General features: G+C 41.9%; 1 protein-coding gene across 1 annotated transcript in view; it reads left to right on the forward strand.

Annotated features, from left to right (window-relative positions):
* LOC143808308 (mast cell carboxypeptidase A-like) overlaps positions 1-20,096 on the forward strand; it is a 116,339-nt gene that overhangs the window by 84,148 nt on the left and 12,095 nt on the right. Inside the window, exons 8-9 of the mRNA XM_077290826.1 lie at positions 13,534-13,624; positions 14,817-15,019. Coding sequence (XP_077146941.1) covers positions 13,534-13,624; positions 14,817-15,019 — 294 coding nt within the window. The remainder of the gene's footprint in view (positions 1-13,533; positions 13,625-14,816; positions 15,020-20,096) is intronic.

Genomic DNA, 20,096 nt, shown 5'->3' on the forward strand with positions numbered 1-20,096 from the left:
TGGCGCCACTCCTCAAAAGCCCACTTCATGGCCAAAAGCTCCCGATTCCCAACATCATAATTCCGCTCAGCGGGCGAAAATTTACGGGAAAAGAAGGCACAAGGCCTCATCACGGAGCAGTCAGAACTTTTCTGCGACAACACTGCCCCAGCTCCGATCTCAGAAGCGTCGACCTCAACCTGAAAAGGTAGAGCAACATCAGGCTGACGCAACACAGGGGCAGAGGAAAAACGGCGCTTAAGCTCCCGAAAGGCCTCCACAGCGTCAGGGGACCAATCAGCAACATCAGCACCCTTCTTAGTCAAATCGGTCAATGGCTTAGCAATATCCGAAAAACCAGCAATAAATCGACGATAAAAGTTAGCAAAGCCCAAAAATTTCTGAAGACTCTTAAGAGAAGAGGGCTGCGTCCAATCACAAATAGCTTGAACCTTGACAGGATCCATTTCAATGGAAGAGGGAGAAAAAATATATCCCAAAAAGGAAATCCTCTGTACCCCAAAAACACACTTAGAACCCTTCACACACAAAGAATTAGACCGCAAAACCTGGAAAACCCTCCTGACTTGCTGGACATGAGAGTCCCAGTCATCCGAAAAAATCAGAATATCATCCAGATACACAATCATAAATTTATCCAAATAATCGCGAAAAATATCATGCATAAAGGACTGGAAAACTGACGGAGCATTTGAAAGACCAAAAGGCATCACTAAATACTCAAAGTGGCCCTCGGGCGTATTAAATGCGGTTTTCCACTCATCCCCCTGCCTGATTCGCACCAAATTATAGGCCCCACGAAGGTCAATCTTAGAGAACCACTTGGCCCCCTTTATGCGAGCAAACAAATCAGTCAGCAACGGCAATGGGTATTGATATTTAACAGTGATTTTGTTCAAAAGCCGATAATCGATACATGGTCTCAAAGAGCCGTCTTTTTTTGACACAAAGAAAAAACCGGCTCCTAAGGGAGATGACGATGGACGAATATGTCCCTTTTCCAAGGACTCCTTTATATATTCTCGCATAGCAGCATGTTCAGGCACAGACAGATTAAACAAACGACCCTTTGGGTATTTACTACCCGGGATTAAATCTATGGCACAATCGCACTCTCGGTGCGGAGGTAACGAACCAAGCTTGGATTCTTCAAAGACGTCACGATAGTCAGACAGGAACTCAGGAATTTCAGAGGGAATAGATGATGAAATGGAAACCACAGGTACATCCCCATGAGCCCCCTTACATCCCCAGCTCAACACAGACATAGCTCTCCAGTCGAGGACTGGGTTGTGAGATTGCAGCCAAGGCAATCCTAGCACCAAATCATCATGTAGATTATACAGCACCAGAAAGCGAATAATCTCCTGGTGATCCGGATTAATACGCATAGTTACTTGTGTCCAGTATTGTGGTTTATTATTAGCCAATGGGGTGGAGTCAATCCCCTTCAGAGGAATAGGAGTCTCCAAAGGCTCTAAATCATACCCACAGCGTTTGGCAAAGGACCAATCCATAAGACTCAAAGCGGCGCCAGAGTCGACATAGGCGTCCGTGGTAATAGATGACAAAGAGCAAATCAGGGTCACAGATAGAATAAACTTAGACGGTAAGGTGCAAATGGAAACAGATTTATCAAGCTTTTTAGTGCGCTTAGAGCATGCTGATATAACATGAGTAGAATCACCACAATAGAAACACAACCCATTTTTCCGTCTAAAATTCTGCCGCTCGCTTCGGGACAGAATTCTATCACATTGCATATTCTCTGGCGACTTCTCAGTGGACACCGCCAGATGGTGCACTGGTTTGCGCTCCCGCAAACGCCTATCGATCTGAATAGCCATTGTCATGGACTCATTCAGACCCGCAGGCACAGGGAACCCCACCATAACATCCTTAATGGCATCAGAGAGACCCTCTCTGAAAGTCGCCGCCAGGGCGCACTCATTCCACTGAGTAAGCACAGACCATTTACGGAATCTTTGGCAGTAAATTTCCGCTTCATCTTGCCCCTGAGATAGGGACATCAAAGTTTTTTCTGCCTGAAGCTCCAAATGAGGTTCGTCATAAAGCAACCCCAAGGCCAGAAAAAACGCATCCACATTGAGCAACGCAGGATCCCCTGGTGTCAATGAAAAAGCCCAGTCTTGAGGGTCGCCCCGGAGCAAGGAAATCACAATCCTGACTTGCTGTGCAGGGTCTCCGGCAGAGCGAAATTTCAGGGACAAAAATAATTTGCAATTATTTCGAAAATTCTGAAACCCAGATCTATTCCCCGAGAAAAATTCCGGCAAAGGAATTCTCGGCTCAGATACAGGTGCATGATAAACAAAGTCTTGCAAATTTTGTACCTTCGTGGCGAGATTATTCAAACCTGCAGTTACACTCTGAAGATCCATTACAAACAGGTGGACACAGAGCCATTCAAAGATTAGAAGGAGAAAAAAAAAAAAAAAAAAAAAAAAAAAATCTCAGCAGACTTCTTATTTCTCTCCTTTCTCAGCCAAGGATTTTAACCCTTTAGTTGGCCGGTCAAACTGTCATGTTCTCAATGGCAAGAGAACATAGCATCAGCATATATAGGAACTAGCTCTTGGAAGATGGGAACTGAGCTGACCATGAACTAAACCTAACGCACAACTAGCAGTGGCCGGGTAGCATGCCTACGTTGATTCTAGATGCCCAGCACCAGCCGGAGGACTAAATAATGCTAGCAGAGGAAAATATTAGTCCTAGCTCACCTCTAGAGAAATACCCCGAAAGGAGACAGAGGCCCCCCACATGTATTGGCGGTGAATTAAGATGAAATAACAAACGTAGTATGAAAATAGGTTTAGCAAATTTGAGGTCCACTTACTACATAGCAGAAGACAGAAAGGACACTTTCATGGTCAGCTGAAAACCCTATCAAAACACCATCCAGAAATTACTTTAAAACTCTGGCATTAACTCATAACACCAGAGTGGCAATTCCTGTTCACAAGAGCTTTCCAGACACAGTAACGAAACTACAGTTGTGAACTGGAACAAAAATGCAAAAACAAACATGGACAAGAGTCCAACTTATCTAGTAGTTGTCTAGGAGCAGGAACAAGCACAGAGAGGCTTCTGATAACATTGTTGACCGGCAAGCAACTAACAGAGCAGCAAGGTTATATAGCGACTCCCACATCTTGATGGGAACAGGTGAACAGAGAAGATGAAGACACCAGTTCAATTCCACCAGTAGCCACCGGGGGAGCCCAGAATCCAAATTCACAACAGGAGCCCGGAACGAGGAGCAGGTGAATATCACGCAGCGCAGCGCTCCCCTCCCCGTATACTCATCTGCTCCTGGCACGGTGCAGTCCCTGGTTCCTCGGCAGCTTCTTCCTGTACTGAGCTGTCACCGTTACTGCTCATTACAGTAATGAATATGCGTCTCCACCCCTTTGGAAGGTGGAGCCACATATTCATTACTGTAATGAGCGGTACCATGTGACCGCTCAGTGCAGGAAGAAGCTGGGGCGCCGGGGAGCCAGGGACCTGCAGGGACCACGCCAGGAGCAGGTGAGTATAATTAGACAGCCCCGCTCCCCCTCCCCTGCCGACCCCTGGGTATGACTCAAGTATAAGCCGAGAGGGGGACTTTCAGCCCAAAAAAATGGGCTGAAAATCTCGGCTTATACTCGAGTATATACGGTAATTAAAAATGTCAGCTCGGTGCACAAAAAATAAGCCCTCACCCAACCCCAGATCACAAAAAAAGGAGACACTACGGGTATTGGAAAATGGCACGCTTTTTTTAAAAGCAAAGTTTGGAATTTTTTTTTCACCACTTAAATAAAAAATAAACTAGACATGTTTGGTGTATATGAACTCGTAATGACCTGGAGAATCAAAATGACAGGTCAGTTTTAGCATTTAGTGAACCTAGCAAAAAAGCCAAACAAAAATCAAGTGTGGGATTGCACTTTTTTTGCAATTTCACAACACTTGGAATTTTTTTTCTGTTTTCTAGTGCATGACATGCTAAAAGCAATGATGTTGTTCAAAAGAACAGCTCGTCCCACAAGAAATAAGCCCTCACATGGCCATATTGACAGAAAAATAAAAAAGTTATGGCTCTGGGAAGGAGGAGAGAGAAAAACAAAAACACCCCTGGTCATGAAGGGGTTAATGAAACCCTATAAAATATTAAGCATGACCCAAATGTAAATCACGACACCAATAGATTAAAGCCATTATGGACTCCACAAATAATTATCAGAGAGCTGCGAGGTAACACCTGTAAGCACAGCTAGTCCATTAGATCTAGTAATGAAAAATAAACTCAGAATATACCTGTAGACAAAATGGTGTGAATACGAGGAGCCCGTGAAAGACCCTCATGGCTTCGTCATGAGGTAAATATAACATGTATCAAACAGGACATTAAATACTGTAGGAGGACATCCCAACCAGAAGTAACGAGCTCACTTCATCCATGATGCCACTTCACAGTAGAAAAAAAGTACAGCATACATTGATCAGACATGGGCCAGTGTGATTACATTACACCAACACATACCATGGTGATGTAAACACACAAGTGGAATCCTTCCACGGCAGTGGGGGAACACATGCAGTGTGCCCTCCTGCTAGGTAAGTACATAATAAGAGCAATTCTGAATTCAGAATTACAGACAACTTACATGGCAGATGTGACAACCTACATGGTGAGCTGCAATATGTATGTGCCACATGTTCACAGATCGACCAGAAGAAGAATCCAACTTCACCTGCCAGAAGTGTAGACTACTAGCCCTTTTAGAAGAAAAGATGCTAGGTCTGGAAGAAAGAATTGCAACTTTGAAACTCATCAAAGAAAATGAAGACTTCCTAGACAGAACAGAAGCATCTCTACTGGTCATAGAAGGTGAAGAACGTGTCAGAGAACCTCCAATAGCAGACGAGTGGAAGCATGTGACCAAAAGAAGCAAGAAGACTATGGAGACATCACCAACCACACAACTGAGAAACTGATACCAAGGCCTTGTGAAGGACGAAGATGGCACACCTAAGGATGAGGCACTACCAGCAAGCAAAGTAGAAAAGGGCACACAGCAACACCCAGAAGTGACAACAAAAAGTACAGCCAAGAATCGAAAAAGAGTGGTAGTGGTTGGAGACTCACTACTGAGTGGCACAGAAGCAGCCATCTGCAGACTGGACATAACTGCAAGAGAAGTATTCTGACTCCCAGGTGCGCAGATCAAGGATGTGACATATAGAATACCAAAGCTCATCAGTTCCAAGGACGTCCACCCATTTCTTCTGATACAAGTTGGCACCAATGACATGGCAAGGACCAACCAACAATCTGCAAGGACTTTGAAGAGTTGGGGAAGAAAGTAAAGGATCTGGATGCACAGGTAGGTAGTTTTTTCTTCTATCCTTCCAGTAGATGGGCATGGCACCAGGAGATGGAACAGGATCCTTGATTAGAACACCTGACTCAGACGATGGTGCAGTCAACAAGGATTCGGATTACTGAACCACGGTGTGAATTACCTGTACGATGGACTGCATCTCAACAAACTTGGGAAACACACATTCACCAGAAGGCTCCCTACACTCATCAGGAAGGCGTTAAACTAGAAGAAGAGGGGACGGGAAGAAAAACATTAGACTCGAACATGAAGCTAAAAAATATATTGATGAAGGATATGAGGTGCGACAAAGAAGACCCAAGATAACATACTCGGAAGGGAGGTAACAAAATATCTAAAACAATCCACAGGGAGGAGATTGGAACAAAACAAAATCCTCTAAACTGCATACACGCAAACGTTAGAAGCATGACAAACAAGATGGAAGAACTAGGAGCAGAAATATCCACAGGTAACTATGACATAGTGGGAATAACCGAGACATAATTAGATTAAAGCTATGACTGGGCAGTTAACTTACAGGGTTACAGTCTGTTTAGAAAGGATCCTAAAAATCGGAGAGGAGGAGGGGTTTGTCTTTATGTATAGTCTTGCCTAAAGTCTACTTTAACCCCTTAGTGACAGAGCCAATTTGCAGCTTAACGACCAGGCCAATTTTAACAATTCTGACCACTGTCAATTTATGAGGTTATAACTCTGGAACGCTTTAATGGATCCTGCTCATTCTGAGAATCGTTTTTCATGACATATTGTACTTCATGATAGCGGTAAAATTTCTTCTATATTACTTTCTTTTATATATGAAAAAAATGGAAATATGGCGAAAACTTTTAAAATTTTGCAGTTTTCAATCTTTGAATTTTTATGCCCTTAAATCAGAGAGATTTGTCACACAAAATAGTTAATAAGTAAAATGTCCCACATGTCTACTTTTCATCAGCACAATTTTGGAAACAAAATTTTTTTTTGTTAGGAAGTTATAAGGGTTAAAGGTTGACCAATGATTTCTCATTTTTACAACAAAATTTACAAAACCATTTTTTTAGGGACCATCTCACATTTAAAGTCAATTTGAGGGGTGTGCATGACAGAAAATACCCAAAAGTGACACCATTCTAAAAACTACAACTCTTAAGGTGCCTAAAACCACATTCAAGAAGTTTATTAACCTTTTACGTGCTTCACAGGAACTGAAGCAATGTGGAAGGGAAAAATTAACATTTAACTTTTTTTTACAAACAATTTAATTCAGAACAAATTTTTTTCTTTTTCACAAATGTAAAAAGAGAAAATGAACTAAAATAAAAAATGTGTTGTTCAATTTCTCCTGAATACGCCAATACCCAATATGTGAGAGTACAACACTGTTGGGCACACGGCAGAGCTTGGACGAGAAGGAGTGCCATTTGACTTTTTCAATGCAGAGTTGGCTGGAATTGAGATTGGACGCCATGTCACATTTGGAGAGCCCCTGATGTGCCTAACCTGTGGAAATCCCCTACAAGTGACACCATTTTGGAAACTAGACCCCTTAAGGATCTTATCTAGATGTGTGGTGAGCACTTTGAACCCCCAAGTGCTTCACAGAAGTTTGTAACGTAGAGCCGTAAAAATAAAAATTCTTAATTTTTCCACAAAAATGATCTTTTTGCCTCCTAATTTTTACTTTCACAAGGGTAACAGGAAAAATTGGGCCATGAAAGTTGTTGTCCTGAATACGTTGATACCCCATATGTGGGAGGACTACTGTTTGGGCACATGGAAGAGCTCGGAAGGGAAGGAGTGCCTTTTTGGGATGCAGACTTTGATAGAATGGTCTGCAGGCGTCATGTTGCGTTTGTAGAGCCCCTGATGTGCCTAAACAGTAGAAACTCCCCACAAGTGTCCCCATATGTGGGATAAATGACTGTTTGGGCGCATGGCAGAGCTCAGAAGGGAGGGAGAACCATTTGACTTTTTGAATGCAAAATTGGCTGGAATCAATGGTGGAGTCATGTTGCGTTTGGAGACCCCTTGAAGTACCTAAACAGTGGAAACCCCCCTAACCCCAACAAACCTTCAACCCTAATCCCAACCCTAACCATAATCCTAATCACAACCCTAACCCCAACACACCCCTAACCCTAATCTAAACCCTAACCATAGCCCTAATCCCAACCCTAATCTCCACACACCATTAACCCTAATCCCAACCCTAACCATAACCCTAACCAAAAACCAAACCATAATCCCAACCCTAATCCCAACACACCTCTAACCCTAATCCCAACCCTAACATAACCCTAATCCCAAACTTAACACTAATCCCAACCCTAACCCTAATCCCAACCCTATTCCTAACCCTAACCGTAATCCTAACACAAATCTTAACCCTAACCCTAATCCCAAATCTAACCCTAACCCTAATTTTAGCTTGAACCCTAACCCACGGCAGCTGAGAGCCCTGAGAAAATCCGACTCTGGGGGGTGCTATACACTTTTTCCACAGCGCAATTATTTAACGGTGCTGTGGTTTAAGTACCCTTCACTACCGCCATTAAAAGGCGTATCGGCGGTCATTAAGGGGTTAAGGGAGGATATTAGTGAAGGGAATGAGGATGTCGAGTCCATATGGTTCGAATTACATGGAGGGAAAAATAGTAGCAAAGTTCTAATTGGGGTCTGTTACGTCCTCCAAATATAACAGAAATCATGGAAAGTCTACTACTAAGGCAGATACAGTGCCTTGTGAAAGTATTCGGCCCCCTGGAACTTTTCAACCTTTTCCCACATATCATGCTTCAAACATAAAGATACCAAATGTAAATTTTTGGTGAAGAATCAACAACAAGTGGAACACAATTGTGAAGTTGAACGAAATGTATTGGTTATTTAAAATTTTTGTGGAAATTCAAAAACTGAAGTGGGGAGTGCAATATTATTCGGCCCCTTTACTTTCAGTGCAGCAAACTCACTCCAGAAGTTCATTGTTGATCTCTGAATGATGCAATGTTGTCCTAAATGCCTAATGATGATAAACATAATCCACCTGTGTGTAATCAATTCTCCGTATAAACGCACCTGCTCTGTGATAGTCTCAGGGTTCTGTTTGAAGCACAGAGAGCATCATGAAGACCAAGGAACACAACACTCAGGTCCGTGATACTGTTGTGGAGAAGTTTAAAGACAGATTTGGATACAAAATGATTGCCAAAACTTTAAATATCCCAAGGAGCACTGTGCAAGCGATCATATTGAAATGGAAGGAGTATCATAGCACTACAAATCTACCAAGATCAGGCCGTCCCTCTAAACTTTCAACTCAAACAAGGAGAAGACTGATCAGAGATGCAGCCAAGAGGCCCATGATCACTCTGGATGAACTGCAGAGATCTACAGCTGAGGTGGGACAGTCTGTCCTTAGGACAACAATCAGTTGTACACTGCACAAATCTGGCCTTTATGGAAGAGTGGCAAGAAGAAAGCCATTTCTCAAAGATATCCATAACAAGTGTTGTTTAAAGTTTGCAACAAGCCACCAGGGAGACACACCAAACATGTGGAAGAAGGTGCTCTGGTCAGATGAAACCAAAATCGAACTTTTTATCAACAATGCCAAACGATATGTTTGGCGTAAAGGCAACACAGCTCATCACCCTGAACACACCATCCCCACTGTCAAACATGGTGGTGGCAGCATCATGGTTTGGGCCTGCTTTTCTTCAGCAGGGACAGGGAGGATGGCTAAAACTGATAGGAAGATGGATGGAGCCAAATACAGGACCATTCTTGAAGAAAACCTGTTGGAATCTGCAAAAGACTTAAGACTGGGACGTAGATTTGTCTTCCAACAAGACAATGATCCCAAACATAAAGCAAAATCTACAATAGAATGGTTCACAAATAAACATATCCAGGTATTAGAATGGCCAAGTCAAAGTCCAGACCTCAATCCAATTGAGAATCTGTAGAAAGAGCTGAAAACTGCTGTTCACAAACGATCTCCATCAAACCTCACTGAGCTCGAGCTATTTGTCAAGGAAGAATGGGCAAGAATTTCAGTCTCTTGATGTACAAAACTGATAGAGACATACCCCAAGACATTTGCATTTGTAATCGCAGCAAAAGGTGGTGCAACAAAGTATTAAGTTAAAGGGGCTGAATAATATTGCACGCCCCACTTTTCAGTTTTTGAATTTTCACAAAAATTTAAAATAACCAATACATTTCGTTCAACTTCACAATTGTGTTCCACTTGTTGTTGATTCTTCACCAAAAATTTACATTTGGTATCTTTATGTTTGAAGCATGATATGTGGGAAAAGGTTGAAAAGTTCAAGGGAGCCGAACACTTTTGCAAGGCACTGTAGATGAAGCTGCAACCCATAATGAGTTCCTTTATATAGGGGACCTTAACTACCCGGATATTAACTGGGAAACAGATCTCTGAAAAACCCACAAAGGCAACAGGTTTCTGCTAATAACCAAGAAAAATTATCTTTCACAACTGGTGCAGAATCCAACCAGAGGAGCAGCACTTTTAGACCTAATACTATCTAATAGACCTGACAGAATAACAAATCTGCAGGTCATAGGGCATCTAGGAAATAGCGACCACAATATTGTACAGTTTCATTTGGCTTTTCCTTTTGGGACTTGTCAGGGAGTCACAAAAACACTGAACTTTAGGAAGGCAAAGTTTGACCAGCTTAGAGATGCCCTTAATCTGATTGACTGGGAGTCCTGGGACAATGTCCTCAGAAATAAGAACACAGATAGTAAATGGGAAATGTTTAAGAACATCATAAATAGGCACTGTAAGCGGTTTATACCGTGTGGGAATAAAAGGACAAGAAATAGGAAAAGAATTAAAATTATTATTAGTGGCGATCATATACTTCCTGAAAACCGCTGCAAAGTTAGAGTCTCAACCATATAGACCCAGAAAAATAGTATTAAAATAAAGAAAAACTTGCGCTGGCTACAGGGTTCGTATTTTATCCTGCAGTGCTCTTATATTAATTATCTATATATATACAGATTAGATCAATAAATTTTACCTTATGTATGGCCAAGAGATCCTGATTATTAAAGTGCTTTAGTGCATATGGTGATGTCCTAAATAATAAAACTGAATTAATCTTATATAGGAATAAGACCATAAACCTTCTATTAAAACTTATCTAAAAAGAGTATGAATTCAGCGAACATATTTATATACTACCAAGAATTAATTTCAAAGTCAAAGGTAATATAGCAATATTAGCTGTCTATTTTGCTCTAAGATACTAATACAAACACAGGGGACTGTACCTTTAGATGCCTATTAGAGAGTCCTGGTAGGTAAAGTGCCGTTGTGCTTGAACTGATTAGTCCTAGATAACAATCCCGTTATTGCTGGATACCGTACATAGCTTTAGGCTAGTACGACTTCTTCATAGTGAACTGCTAGTAGAAAGACTCAAAAAAGCGCTGTCTGGCGTCCGGCAGTGCACGTGTTTCCTAAAGGGCGTGTAGGACCTTCGTAACATCAACGGTCACGTGGTATGAAGCAATCACGTGATACGGACTTCTTGCTGACGGTGAGTAATTAGGACCAATTCCTACGCGTTTGGGAAAATGGCATTTTCCTTCCTCAGCATCTAATCTGTATATATATAGATAATTAATATAAGAGCTCTGCGGGATAAAATACGAACCCTGTAACAAGCACAAGTTTTTCTTTATTTTAAGAAATAGGAAAAACCCAATGTGGCTAAACAAAGAAATAAAAGGGGCAATTAACAGTAAAAAGAAAGCATTTAAACTACTAAAGCAGAATGGCACCATTGAAGAACTAAAAAACTATAGGGAGAAAAATACTTTATCTAAGAAACTAATTAAAGCTGCCAAAAAGGAAACAGAGAAGCACATTGCTAAGGAGAGTAAAACTAATCCCAAACTGTTCTTCAACTATATCAATGGTAAAAGTATCATAAGTGAAAGTGTAGGCCCCTTAAAAAATTGTGAGAAAAGAATGGTTCTAGATGACGAGGAAAAAGCTATTAAACACCTTCTTCTCCACTGTATTCACGGATGAAAATGAAATGCTAGGTGAAATGCCAAGAGACAAAGAAAACCCTATATTAAGGGTCACCAACATAATCCAAAAAGAGGTGCAAAACCGGCTAAATAAGATTAAAACAGCTAAATTTAAACTAAGTAATGTAATAGACAAATCATTATTTCTTATATTTAGGGACTCTAAAGCAATGGGGTCTGTTCCACAGGACTGGCGCTTAGCAAATGTGGCACCAATATTCAAAAAGGGCTCTTAAAGTGAACCTGGAAAATATAGGCCAGTAAGACTAACCTCTATTGTTGGTAAAATATTTGAAGAGTTTCTGAGGGATGTTATTCTGGATTATCTCAATGAGAATAACTGTTTAACTCCATATCAGCATGGGTTTATGAGGAACTATGAGGAGATAAACTATAGACTGGACCAAGGTGAGTCATTGGTATATCTTGATTTTTCCAAAGTGTTTGACACCGTGCCACACAAGAGGTTGGTACACAAAATGAGAATGCTGGGTCTGGGGGGGAAATGTGTGTAAATGGGTAAGTAAGTGGCTTAGTGATAGAAAGCAGAGGTTGGTTATAAATGGTATATTCTCTAACTGGTTCGCTGTGACCAGTGGGGTACCGCAGGGGTCGGTGTTGGGACCTATTCTCTTCAACATATTTATTAACAATCTGGTAGCAGGTTTATATAGTAAAATATCGATATTTGCAGATGATACAAAACTATGTAAAGCAGTCAATGCAAGAGAAGATAATATTCTGCTACAGATGGATCTGGATAAGTTGGAAAGTTTGGCTGAAAGGTGACAGATGCGGTTTAACAATGATAAATGTAAGGTTATACACATGGGAAGAAGGAATCAATATCACCATTACACACTGAACGGGAAACCACTGGGTAAATCTGACAGGGAGAAGGACTTGGGGATCCTAGTTAATGATAAACTTACCTGGAGCAGCCAGTACCAGGCAGTGGCTGCCAACGCAAACAGGATCATGGTATGCATTAAAAGAGGTCTGGATACACATGATGAGAGCATTACACTGCCTCTGTACAAATCTCTGGTTTGACCGCACATGGAGTACTGTGTACAGTTTTGGGCACCGGTGCTCAGGAAGGATCTAATGGTACTAGAGCGAGTACAAAGGAGGGCACCAAAATTAATAAAGGGGATGGGGAAACTACAATGTCCAGAGAGATTAGCAAAATTAGGATTATTTAGTCTAGAAAAAAGACGACTGAGGGGCGATCTAATAACATGTATAAGTATCTAAGGGGACAATACAAATATCTCTCCGAGGATCTGTTTATACCAAGGAAGGTGACGGTCACAAGGGGGCATTCTCTGTGTCTGGAGGAGAGAAGATTTTTCCACCAACATAGAATAGGATTCTTTACTGCTAGGACTGTGAGAATCTGGAATTCCTTGCCTGAGGAGAAGGTGATGGCGAACTCAGTCGAGGGGTTCAAGAGAGGCCTGGATGTCTTCCTGGAGCGTAATAATATTGTATCTTACAGCTATTAGGTTTTTTAGAAGGACGTAGATCTGGGGATATATTCTGACAGAAAATAGGCTGAACTGGATGGAAAAATGTCTTTTTTTGGCCTTGCTAACTACGTTACTATGTTACTATGTAGACAAGGGAACAAAATGGAGTGCATATACGCAAAAGAAAGTTGCAAATATAGAAGATATACTGTACAGTACTGTGCAAAATTATTATGCAGGTGTGGAAAAAATGCTCCAATGTAAGAATACTTTCAAAAATAGAAGACTAAAATAGGGGACTGTCTACCAAATGGCAGTTAGGCTTAACTTGACATAGAATTCTACAACCACTGCCATGAGCACCAAGAACATATATCCTACCCATTACATACATTAATCTGAAACGCAAGATTCAACTGATCAATTGTCATACATGGAAGCAAATTATTTTTAAAATAACTCACGTGCTACACAATATACTTTCAATACATCTATACAAAGTAAAATGTCCTCTTCAACTTTTTAATAACAGTCATTCCAAGTTATTTCAGATATTAGGCAATGCTCATATTTTATAATGACTGCAGGATCGTATGTGGAGGAAGAATCGCACTCCAACATCCGTTGATAAATGTATTGGCACAGATCTTAACAGAAATTTCAATATATCATGGAATGGTGAGTTAAATAAAGATCAGTAATAAAAACCAGACCCGCATCTCTGTTTATTGCATATTATAGTAAAGATCGATAAACCTGATAAATATTGTGGCAAATATCTGCCATACTTTATTCTTTCTATAAATGTCTTAAAGAATATGAGATGACCACTAAAGGGAACCTGTCAGGACAATTTTACCATTAAAACTAGTGGTATGACTGTGTAGCTCATGACAATAAAAGTGATACCTGTTTTATAGTTATCCAATGTAACAGTGCTGAGAAACCAAGCTTTTGACGCCACATGCAAATTAGCTAACAAGTGCATATGGGGTGTCAATAAACTGAATGGACCAATACTCCCAAATAGTCTTTATGGGCTATTTTGCTTGTGGCCTCAAAGTTTTATTCCTCAGCATTGAAACATTGAATTACAAGAAAAGTAGTATCATTTTCATTGCTGTGCTAGAACATATACAGCATTACTGTCAAAACTCAGCTGTCGAGTGACCCGGGACCAGGACTCCTTCCCTGTCCCTACCACTAGTGGACATCCTACCTTGCCCTATTCCATGGGATACTTCTGAAGGTGAATATTCCAGGGCCGCCACCCTTGCCTTATCTCCTGAATTAGCCCTCTGTCTGTTCTCTTCCCCCACCCAGGGAAGAGGGGCGCCTACTGCGCACTGCTGTACACCAACCCGACGAACAAGGCAACACAAACAAGGGTAAACTGAAATTACCAGGTGCACAAATATTCACTCACATATAACAGCGGAATGCATCGGGGAGTGGAGGACAGGAAAAAAAACAAAGTAAGAGGGAAGGGTATTATCACACTTGCAAACCACATAACAGTCACAGATAACTCCTCCAAAACTCCTTCTTATATAAACACCTCTCCTCCAAGCCATGCAGCATAAGCTAGCTCAGACGTGGGTTTGAATCAGGACCCAGTTTATAAAGGATATGGGAGTAACTAACTGAGCTCAGCTGACAGAGAAGTGTTTCTTTTCAGTGCAGGAGTGGGAACAATCAGATGCTGGCTACTTTTTTTTCTGCCTCCTCTCGGTTGCAGTAAGCAAGCTACTATTAGTTTCATTTGAAAAAAATAGTCCTGATAGGTTCCCTTTAATAAAAATCAGTCAATTTTAAAGCAGACATTTACAGTTATACAAAAACATCAGTCATAAGCGTTTTTCTCATGCAGGTATTGGCTTTGATGATGAGCCGTGTAGTGAAAGCTATGCTGGAACTGCTCCCGAATCTGCACCTGAAATAAAAGCTCTTACTGCATATATTCGTGAAAATCTTCAATCATTGAGAAGTTACATAAGTGTTCACTCATTCTCACAATTATTATTATATCCCTATGGATATACAGAAGAAGTACCACCAAATCATGAAAAACTGGTAGGTCCAAATCTGGAACTGGTGAGCTATGAATGTACCATCTCACTGTAAAGTAATTTACGGCAACAGATTACCATCCGTGTGCATCCAGCTTTCATGACTTCTCTGTTAGCAAATGCTTGTATTCCTTATATTACAAGACTTCTGGAGCATGCCTTTTTCCTCTGTTATTTCTCCTGGAAATGTATGTATAAATGAACAGTGGGGTAGTACCACTGTTAATAAGACAGCTTTGACACTCGAGTGGAAGGAAATTCTTTTGAGCAGAAAGAGCAATAGCACGAGTATTTCATGGGGAAATGAACATTTACTTTAAAAAAAAAACTTTATCAGATGAGGCTGCTCCACTTCTTTCTTGCTAACTGGACTGCCATCATTTATTATTCAATGAATACAAACTACTGATTGAAGGAAATACAGTTGCTAGGACTCGCAGCAATCAGTGTAGATCACTGTATGAGTCTAGAAGCAAGTGATCATTTCCCCTGCAGTGCATTCAACTACAGCATCACATGGGATCTATTGAAACTTATGGCCCACTTAGATGGGCCAATAATAATTGGAAAAGCGATTGAGGGAAATATTATTCCCAATTATCAGCCTGTGATGGATGAGGTGATGTAGTGGCAGCTTACTTTCCTCCTGAAAGGTGTGTAGCTGTAACAGGACACCTGGCTTAGCAGGGTGGCCTAGCTTCCCTGCTTTAAAGAAGGAATTCACAACCCCACCAACTAGCTTGTACAGGAAGATCCCCTGTGGATCCAAACAATATGGTCCAACTGCTTTGCTCAGAACAAACCATGTTCGCAATCTTTCTCTCACTGTTAATGGTTCAAAGACCTGTGTGAAAAAAAAATTACCTCAAATCAGCTGTAACAGCCTGGCTTATAGATGGGGAACTTAATATTCTGGCTTATCCACATTTGATTAAAACAGAAAATGAGTATAAAACAGGAATGTCTCTCATTGATAAAAACTGATCTTACAAAAACTTCACTAAACTTAATCTTTAATAAGGTCTCAATTCAAAAAATGTACAGTACAGACAAAAAGTTTGCACACACCTTCTCATTTAAAGATTTTTCTGTAGCTTCCTGACTGTGAAAATTGTACATTCACACTGAAGGCATCAAAACTATGAATTAACACATGTGGAATTATATACTTAACAAAAAAGTGTGAAACAACTGAAATTATGTCTTATATTCTAGGTTCTTCAAAGTAGCCACCTTTTGCTTTGATGACTGTTTTGCACACTCTTGGCATTCTCCTGATGAGCTTCAAGAGGTAGTCAACAGGAATGATTTTCAATTCACAGGTGTGCCCTGTCAAGTTTAATAATTGGGATTTCTTGCCTTATAAATAGGGTTGGGACCATCAGTTGTGTTGTGCAGAAGTCTGGTGAATACACAGCTAATAGTCATACTGAATAGACTGTTAGAATTTGTATTATGGCAAGAAAAAAGCAGCTAAGCAAAGAAAAACGAGTGGCCATCATTACTTTAAGAAATGAAGATCAGTCAGTCCGAAAAATTGAGAAAACTTTGAAAGTGTCCCCAAGTGCAGTGGTAAAAACCATCAAGTGCTACAAAGAAACTGACTCACATGAGGACCGCCCCAGGAAAGGAAGACCAAGAGTCACCTCTGCTTCTGAGGTTAAGTTTATCCGAGTCACCAGCCTCAGAAATCGCAGGTTAACAGCAGCTCAGATTAGAGACCAGGTCATTGCCACACAGAGTTCTAGCAGCAGACACATCTCTACAACAACTGTTAAGAGGAGACTGTGTAGCAGGCCTTCATGGAAAATAGCTGCTAGGAAACCACTGCTAAGGACAGGCAGCAAGCAGAAGAGACTTCTTTGGGCTAAAGAACACAAGGAATGGACATTAGACCAGTGGAAATCTGTGCTTTGGTCTGATGAGTCCAAATTTGAGATCTTTTGTGCGACGCAGAAAAGGTGAACGGGTGGACTCTACATGCCTGGTTCCCACCGTGAAGCATGGAGGAGGAGGTGTGATAGTGTGGGGGTGCTTTGCTGGTGACACTGTTGGGGATTTATTCAAAATTGAAGGCATACTGAACCAGCATGGCTACCACAGCATCTTGCAGCGGCACGCTATTCCATCCTGTTTGCGTTTAGTTGGACCATCATTTATTTTTCAACAGGACAATGACCCCAAACACATCTCCAGGCTGTGTAAGGGCTATTTGACCAAGAAGGAGAGTGATGGAGTGCTATGCCAGATGACCTGGTCTCCACAGTCACCTGACCTGAATCCAATCGAGATGATTTGGGGTGAGCTGGACCGCAGAGTGAAGGCAAAAGGGCCAACAAGTGCTAAGCATCTCTGGGAACTCCTTCAAGATTGTTGGAAGACCATTCCCGGTGACTACCTCTTGAAGCTCATCAAGAGAATGCCAAGAGTGTGCAAAGCAGTCATCAAAGCAAAAGGTGGCTACTTTGAAGAACCTAGAATATAAGACATAATTTCAGTTGTTTCACACTTTTTTGTTAAGTATATAATTCCACATGTGTTATTTCATAGTTTTGATGCCTTCAGTGTGAATGTGCAATTTTCATAGTCATGAAAATACAGAAAAATCTTTAAATGAGAAGGTGTGTCCAAACTTTTGGTCTGTACTGTATATGGGGCCTGATGTAAGTCTTTCAGGGCCAGCTCTCCCATCCTATTCCTCCAAAGTTAGCTTTCAAAAGATAATTAACACAGCTACAACATCAAACTCTTCCTATAGTTAGTTGATCTTCACAATCACTCACCAATAGTGTTGAGCATTCCGATACCGCAAGTATCGGGTATCGGCCGATACTTGCGGGTATCGGAATTCCGATACCAAGATCCGATACTTTTGTGGTATCGGGTATCGGTATCGAAACAACATTAATGTGTAAAATACAACATTAATGTGTAAAATAAAGAATTAAAATAAAAAATATTGCTATACTCACCTCTCCGACGCAGCCTGGACCTCACCGAGGGAACCAGTAGCGTTGTTTGCTTAAAATGCGCGCGTTTCCTTCCTTCCGTGACGTCACGGCTTCTGATTGGTCGCGTGCCGCCCATGTGGCCGCGACGAGACCAATCACAGCAAGCCGTGACGTAATTTTGAGGTCCTGGATGCCTAATTCTAGGCATTCAGGATTTTAAAATTACGTTCCGGCTTGTGATTGGTCGCGTCGCGGTCACATGGGCGACGTGACCAATCACAAGCCGTGACGTCATGGGAGGCAGGAGACGCGCGCATTTTTAAAATTACGTCACGGCTTGTGATTGGTTGCGTGCCGCCCATGTGGCCGCGACGCGACCAATCACAGCAAGCCGTGACGTAATTTCAGGTCCTGAATGCAGAAATAGGCATTCAGGACCTGAAATTACATCACGGCTTGCTGTGATTGGTCGCGTCGCGGCCACATGGGCGGCACGCAACCAATCACAAGCCGTGTCGTAATTTTAAAAATGCGCGCGTCTCCTGCCTCCCGTGACGTCACGGCTTGTGATTGGTCGCGTCGCCCATGTGACCGCGACGCGACCAATCACAAGCCGGAACTTAATTTTAAAATCCTGAATGCCTAGAATTAGGCATCCAGGACCTCAAAATTACGTCACGGCTTGCTGTGATTGGTCGCGTCGCGGCCACATGGGTGGCACGCGACCAATCAGAAGCCGTGACGTCACGGAAGGAAGGAAACGCGCGCATTTTAAGCAAACAACGCTGCCGGTTCCCTCGGTGAGGTCCAGGCTGCGTCGGAGAGGTGAGTATAGCAATATTTTTTATTTTAATTCTTTATTTTACACATTAATATGGTTCCCAGGGCCTGAAGGAGAGTTTCCTCTCCTTCAGACCCTGGGAACCATCAGGAATACCGTCCGATACATGAGTCCCATTGACTTGTATTGGTATCGGGTATCGGTATCGGATTAGATCCGATACTTTGCCGATACTTTCCGATACCGATACTTTCAAGTATCGGACGGTATCGCTCAACACTACTCACCAACCTCAGCTTCACTTAGATTTGCCTACCAGGAATCAGTCTTCCTTTCCACTCCCTGTATGTCTGCTGATCATCTGTCCTGCTAGCAGTGTAGAATAGTTTAATCAACCAATAAATGATCCCTATTGTTTCATTGTGTTAAACTACACATTCCAATCCAGAAATAAGTCTAAAATTGCCATGAAAAAATGCAACAAGACTCAAACCACAATGTACTATAATATTTAATGCAGTAATGTTTATTAATAATTAAAAAATAACAGTAGTAATTTTTACCAGCAAAAACCTCCAAATGTAATGGAGCGGATATATCCACATAACATCAACAATAACCTATATGAAGGATCAATAGCAAAACTTGCCCACACAGAGTAACCTGTATTCTAGTAAACTGCACCCTGCCAAATAATGTGACCATAGTGCACATGGCTCAGTGAACACCGGTGATAGAATGAATGGGACTTGATTAGTAAATTACTGCCACATAGCATGTATATTAGTGCAACGCCCCAGAGTCCTGGTCGTTGCAGTACTGATGCTCCGCCACTAAGGGGGGCTGTGGTACGTCTGATGGCACTGAAGGAGTTCAACTGACCAGGTATCACAGACACCAATACACTTCACAGTCTGGCCTCCAGGGGGAGCTAAGGGTACTATACATTAGGCCACTCCTCACAATCTGGTAAAACTGGGGGTTGGATAGGAAGTTAGGCAGAAAGCTGACTGGGGATCGAACAGGCAACATCCCGTGGCAGGGGGTGTTGCGGAGAGAGACTCAGGGGGGTCCCTGTCAGTGGTGGGATCCTGACAGAGGCCTAGCGAACTGAGAGAATGTTACGGGACCGCGCCTGCACCTGATCGCGGCGGTGCCCTAAGAAAGGACAAGAAGCGAGGTTTATTGTGCTGAGTGAGAAACGAGATCAACGCAACAGAGAAGTACCAGTAGGAGTCATGCTGTAAGACGAGGCAACATCCTACTGAGGCGCGTAACCGGTGGCCGGAACGCCGAGGAAGTATAGAGCTCCAGGCCTAACTTCAAACCTACGGCAGGACAGTCAGTTA

The sequence above is a fragment of the Ranitomeya variabilis genome, chromosome 2, assembly GCF_051348905.1.
Source record: "Ranitomeya variabilis isolate aRanVar5 chromosome 2, aRanVar5.hap1, whole genome shotgun sequence".
Taxonomy (NCBI): domain Eukaryota; kingdom Metazoa; phylum Chordata; class Amphibia; order Anura; family Dendrobatidae; genus Ranitomeya; species Ranitomeya variabilis.